Source organism: Sinocyclocheilus rhinocerous, unplaced genomic scaffold (genome assembly GCF_001515625.1).
Source record: "Sinocyclocheilus rhinocerous isolate Xijiao unplaced genomic scaffold, SAMN03320098_v1.1 scaffold1315, whole genome shotgun sequence".
Classification (NCBI taxonomy): Eukaryota; Metazoa; Chordata; class Actinopteri; order Cypriniformes; family Cyprinidae; genus Sinocyclocheilus; species Sinocyclocheilus rhinocerous.
This window is the reverse complement of record NW_015644364.1, coordinates 266,501-273,139: the sequence shown is the minus strand read 5'-3', so window position 1 is coordinate 273,139 and position 6,639 is coordinate 266,501. Positions and strand designations below refer to the sequence as shown.

At 38.9% G+C, this 6,639-nt stretch overlaps 1 protein-coding gene across 1 annotated transcript; it reads right to left on the bottom strand.

Moving 5' to 3' along the window:
- Positions 1-2,182: 2,182 nt before the first annotated feature.
- On the bottom strand, positions 2,183-4,496 carry LOC107758218 (gastrula zinc finger protein XlCGF57.1-like). The gene is made up of 2 exons (XM_016575900.1): positions 4,463-4,496; positions 2,183-4,262 (listed from the first exon to the last, which is right to left on the bottom strand). The coding sequence occupies exons 1-2, from the start codon at positions 4,494-4,496 to the stop codon at positions 3,079-3,081; spliced, it is 1,218 nt and encodes a 405-aa protein (XP_016431386.1). The 3' UTR covers positions 2,183-3,078.
- Positions 4,497-6,639: the final 2,143 nt, after the last annotated feature.

Below are 6,639 nucleotides of genomic sequence, written 5' to 3'. Positions count from 1 at the left end.
GTCTTCCAAACAGGGTGAGCCTGGAGGAGTCCAGCCAGCCCCTGCAAGGGCCTCGGCTTCATTCTGGTTGCCAGGTGAATGGAGCAAGACCATCCCTGTGCAGGACCAGAGGTGGACTGCCAAGAGCGTATTTCACTCTGGCAAGCTGTGCCCAGATTTTAAGCTTTGGTATAAGCACCCTGTCTCAGCCCTCAGTTACCACCAGATACCAGCAACTGGTTCTATGGCCTACAATGGTGGATTCCACAACACTAAGGTGAGCTAATTGAAAATTATATTTAATGTAGCATCACATATATGTTAAAATACTGTTATGAAGTTCCAGTACATATTATGCCTTTCTACTGTTGTTTTATAAGCCTGCCACTGCCACTGAATCTCCAGCTGCACCCCACAGTCTGAGGCTTCAGACACGGCTCCTGGCGTAATGCAATTAATGTGATGTACTTTATTGCAATTAACTTTATTTCTCTTTTTAGTTCGCCAAGTCACGCTTTGGTGGGTCCCAGTTGGCTTCACTGAAGCCCAATTTAGTAGATAGGTAGCCCCCCAGCCCCTCTATTCCATCCTTTGCAAGGACCCTATGGCCTCTGTGAGGACCACCACACCTGCTCCATTCTCCACCTATGTATTGGACAGACTGTGGTGTATATTAGTTCAACCATTGTTTATGCAATAAACAAATTGTCTTCAAAACAGGGTGAGCCTGGAGGAGTCCAGCCAGCCCCTGCAAGGGCCTCGGCTTCATTCTGGTTGCCAGGTGAATGGAGCAAGACCATCCCTGTGCAGGACCAGAGGTGGACTGCCAAGAGCGTATTTCACTCTGGCAAGCTGTGCCCAGATTTTAAGCTTTGGTATAAGCACCCTGTCTCAGCCCTCAGTTACCACCAGATACCAACAACTGGTTCTTCACCCATCGGTTGATGGTGCGGATACCCTACCACCTTTGGAAGGTGAGGGTGTCCACTCCAGCTTGTGACAAGAACCTGATGGGCTATGGCATCCACAAGAGGGCTCGGAGGGTCCTGGACATCGACAGATACTATCTGATGGTGACAAGAGACACTTGGTTGCATTGTGTGATCTGGCTGCTGTACGTGTATGACTGAGACTAATTTTTTCAGGTTCTGTGCCATTTACCAGAGTCCCAAGAAAAAGGGGACTGGTACAATGTTCAGATGGGATCTCATCCTGGAGGACTACAGGATAATTGAAACGATTGCACCTATTTCTTGTGGTGTGCTCCAGGGTTCCCTTCTTGGTTCGGAAAGAAGACAGGGGAGGTAAAATAGGCATGGGAAAATGAGACACAGTTGAGAACCATAATCTAATAAAGTAATCAGCATTCTCATGGGAACGCCAATTGCCACAATCCCAACACAGAAAGACAAGGGTAAATAAATACATGTACAATACAATACAATACAATAAATCCACAAGAGAAGATAGACAGACACCACAGCGTCGTGACTCAGATGACACTCAGTACTAACCCCACTGCTCCCATCCCCACCTATTCCATATCTACATGAGTTGATGATATCAATGCTCAAATGTCCTATAGCTTCCGTAACACTGACCAAAAGCTGCTGGTTGGTAACCTCTCTGTTCAATTGGTTAATACTGCTGGTGTTTTAGGCCTTCCAGTGCTATCAGAAATCTTGGTATGATTTTCAATCTTTCTCTCACCTTTTATTTCTCACATTGACTAACTTGTCAAATCAGCCTGCTTATACCTTCATAACATTGCTTGCCTTCATCCTACTCTAAATATAAAAGGTGCAGAAATTCTTGTACACACTTTATCACCTCCCCGACTAGACTACTGAATCTCTCTTTACTATGGCCTGCCCATCAAGAGGATGAATAATCTTGGATACATTCTGAACTCAGCTGCTCAAGTTCTTATGGGTTTGGATTGTCATAAGAGTAAATAACGACAAAAGTTAAATTTTTTAATACATTTAGCCGTGATGGACTGGCCATTTGTCCATGGTGTTTCCTTCCCTGCCTTCGGCCCGAGATATGGGATCGGCTCCAGCAGCCCGCAAGCCTACAAGCAGTGTGGAGAATGAACTAATTCTTTAAAATACTTTCTCTAATATTTACTGTAATTAACAAGAAAAGGAAGGAAGACAAACTGCTTACGACTGTTTATTGCAGCAAATTAATTAGCAAGGAAACAGTATGTACATGTACATGCACGCTACTGGAAGCACAACAAAGAATAAACTGTGCTGATAACATTCAGACCTGCGCACAACTAGAATAATATTTCCATGCTTTTCCTGATCATAAATTTAAAGTTGCCTGGTATTTCCAGAGTTCTACAATCAGTAAACTTATCCAGATATTACAACATTCAATTGAAATCGACTAAACGATAAGCTAAAATACACCTACAATCTATGGGAACAAATCATTTTGTTCAGTTTATATCAATTTATTGATAATCTTCAAGTTACATTGTTGCTTTTCCCAGCAAGGTACAAGTTTGACTTGTAAATTTTGACTCAAAGGAAATCAACACATGGAATTGAGTGACATAACTCAAAATTTGAGGGAATCTACTGTAACGGTTCAATATTTGAAACTACAGCAAAGAAGATGATCAGGTATGGCCACAGGAGTACAAATGCACAAAAGAAAAGAAAATGCCTTATGGTGAAGCATAAAGAGATGAAGGATGCAAGTAAAAGAAGTAGTCTTTAGTAGGTAACAATCAGATGTAGCATTTTTTCTTGTCAAACTCTTGGGTCTCTGGATCTCACATTTGCATGACTTTTCAGTGTGATGGCAAATTATTATTTGACTACAATTGAATTGTCTTCCAGAATGAATGCACAGATGATTATAGAAATCTCTCCTTTTTCTAAACCTCTTCCCACTAAGGAAAATGGCCATTTCTTCTCAGAATGCGTTCGCAAATGACGTTTCATGCTGCGTTGACATGTGAAACTCTTCTCACACTGAAGACACTTGTGAGGTTTCTCTCCAGTGTGAACTCTCATGTGAATCTTTGAGGTTATCTTCTCTTGAGCAACTCTTTCCACAGTGATGGCACATGAGAGGCTTTTCTCAGATGTGAATTTTAACATGATCCTGAAGGTGATTCATGTCTGTGAAACTCCTTTCGCACTGATGACATTTAAAACCGTTCTCTGAGTGAATCTTCATGTGACTAATAAGGTTTGCATTATATCTGAAACTCTTTCCACACTGATCACATGTGAATGGATTCTCTCCAGTGTGAATTCTAATGTGAGTCTTTAGGTTTGTTTTATTCGTGAAACTCTTCCCACACTGAGGGCAGGTGAAAGGCTTGTCTCCCGTGTGAACTCTCACGTGGGCATTAAGGAGTTTTTCTTGTGTAAATCTCCTTCCACACTGTTGACATTCAAATTGCTTCTCTCCAGTGTGAATGCTCATGTGAGTCTGAAGGTTTTCTTTTAGTCTGAAACCCTTCCCACACCGAAGGCAGGTGAACGGCTTCTCTCCAGTGTGAATTACCATGTGGGCATCAAGGGTTCTTTTCTGTGTAAAACACTTCCCACACTGAGAGCATGTGAATGGATTCTTTTCCATGTGAATAATCATGTGAGTCTTAAGATATCTATTTAGTGTGAAACTCTTCTCACACAGTTTGCAGGTGAACGGCCTCTCTCCTGTGTGACTTCTCATGTGAACTTTAAGTTGACTATTTTGTGTGAAACTCTTTCCACACTGATTACACATGTAAGGTTTCTTTCCAGTGTGAATTATCATGTGAGTCTGAAGCTCTGCATTTCGTCTGAAACTGTTCCCACACTGATCACATGTGAAAGGCTTCTCTCCAGTGTGAATTCTCATGTGGACATTAAGTTGACTTTTCTGTGTGAAACTCTTTCCACACAGTTTACAGGTGTGAAGTCTCTCTCCAGTGTGAATTTTCATGTGGGCATTAAGGTAATATTTCCGTGTAAAACTCTTTCCACACTGAGGGCATATGAACGGTTTCTTTTCAATGTGAATTTTCATGTGGACTTTAAGGCATCTTTTTTGATTGAAAACTTGTCCACACTGTTGGCAGGTGAAAGAGCTCTCTCCAGCATGATGGGGAGTTAAGTGGGAATTAAGGTTTGTAGTTTGTGTTTTTTGAGCATTTTTAGGTGAGGAAGTCTTTTCAGTCTGTGAGCAACTAATTGATTCTTCTTCAGTTTTGAAATCATGCTGTTTCTCATTTTGATCGTTCTCTTCTGTTTCATTCAGTTCTTGACTCTCCTCTTTCAGTGCCATGAAAAGAGACAAATACAAGTTAACACCAGTTTAATGGCACAAAGCAACAGATATCAAAACATTTAGACTAGTGCTGTCAATCAATTAAAAAAAATAACTATGTGACAAACATAATTTCACAGTGAATCTCCAAATTAATGTAAAACAACAAAGATTGTGAAATATGTGGTTTAATGGCATCTTTTACCAAGTAGCCTATTGTTAATGAAGACCAGTCTCATTGATACAAATACTGCTACTGATCTGTCTCTATTAAATGCATTTTACTCCCAATTTTAGCCATTAATTATAGCCATTATTACTGTATAATCAAAAAACATTATTTGTAACATTTAAAAGGCTTTTGAAAAATAGTGAACTAAAAACAATCTTCACGTAAAATGTACATGCATAAACTATTAATTGAATAAATTAATCTTTATTAAAGTCAATCAGAGCAGTGAGTGATTTCTTTCTTTTCCTCTTTGACTTACATCAATGTCAGACTGCAGCAGGTTTCATTTTAAAATCATAACTAGAATAATATTTCCATGCTTTTCCTGATCATACATTTAAAGTTGCCTGGTATTTCCAGAGTACTACAATCAGTAAACTTATCCAGATATTACAACATTCAATTGAAATCGATTAAACAAGCTAAAATACACCTACAATCTATGGGAAGAAGTCATTTTCTTCAGTTTATGTCAATTTATTTGTAATCTTCCAGTTACATTGTTGCTTTTCCCAGCAAGGTAAAAGTTTGACTAATATTTTGATTCAAAGGAAATCAACACATGGAATTGAGTCACATAACTCAAAATATGAGGGAATTTACTGTATGCATGCATAAGATTTAATATGAAGCGTCCGTAACTGTCACGTCTGTAACGCATTATTATGAAAGAATGGAAATGAACTGTTGATCATAATTAGCATGGCCATAAGTTGGCTTTGTACAGAAAGTTTCAAGTTAATTGCATTAATGATTACTATATGATATAAACTTAATCTTTCAAATGTTACGGACGTGACAGCGCTGAAGCGTCCAGACCTCATAAATCTAGCCCTTATAAATCCAAGAATCATCGCTGTTTAGACAAAGTGAATTTATTCACTTTTCAGACAGGTCTCCTCCATCTTTCTACAAAATACTTACTGTTGACATAAATAAAAAAAATGGGCAGTCTTTGATCTCTCATTTGAAAACATGAAATATAGTCGGATGAAAATGTAATTTTACTTTAGATGCACCCCCTCAAAACATACAAGTTCCTTCAAATTTTTATTAAAGCACATTAACGTTGTAAAATACAGACCTAAATGCACAAGTTAAACAAAGTTTTATTCTTTTGGTAAAAAAAATATTTTTTCATGGTAAGGATGACTTTTGCATGGAATTGCCCAGGGGCAAGTGAAAGAAGAGAATTTTACTTGCCCGACCGGACAACTAATCTGATTAAAACATGTAATTGCACCGAAATTTTTGCGAGAATGGTTCTGATTTGATCACATTCGGTGTAAACGGCGATTGATAATGAACAACAAGGTCGCTTGCGCCAGTTGAGGCTCACGCAGCCGGTCTGTGAGAGAATCTCGTGGAGAAATCAAAACAAATTAATGTAACTACACAGAATGTAACTTGGTTTTTATATTTATAACACAGCCTAGTTAAGCAACATGACACAACCAAGAGAGTGACGTTTTCCCTGAAAACCACGATTGCAAATTCCATTCATAAGGACAGGCACTTGCTTCATTCTTGAATGAATCAGCCGTCTGAACGAATCGTTTGAAGGCATGCTGACTCATTAATTAAGATTAACGAAACCGCCACCTACTGGTGGTTTACTTTCATAGTAACCTATCTTTGCATTTTTTCCAACATTTCATATTTGTATATTGAAAATATATATATTTTAAAACACCGAGCTCACAACATTATTTATCCTGTTATAATTTTACATGCAGTGTAAATGCATTCGTGCTATACTTCAGCTACATTGAACTGTCCGTGTAAATGCATCCGAATGCCACTCCAGTCAGCAGTGAGCCAGTGAGAATGCTGAGTGGCTAGTAAATTTGGAAAACCACTAGCCACAGTGGCCGGTGAGCAAAAACGTTAATGTCAAGCCCTGCATATGCATATATACAGTATCTCACAGAAGTGAGTACACCCCTCACATTCTTGTAAATATTTTATTATATCTTTTCATGTGACAACACTGAAGAAATGACACTTTGCTACAATGTAAAGTAGTGAGTGTACAGCTTGTATAACAGTGTAAATTTGCTGTCCCCTCAAAATAACTCAACACACAGCCATTAATGTCTAAACCACTGGCCACAAAAGTGAGTACACCCCAAAGTGAAAATGTCCAAATT

What these genes read in the sequence shown, in the direction of transcription:
- LOC107758218 (XM_016575900.1), bottom strand. Translation starts at nt 4,496, where the DNA reads ATGAGACTGGTCTTCATTAACAATAGGCTACTTG. An exon ending in CATTAACAATAGGCTACTTG is followed by an intron (nt 4,263 to 4,462) that starts GTAAAAGATGCC and finishes TGGCACTGAAAG; the next exon opens with AGGAGAGTCAAGAACTGAAT.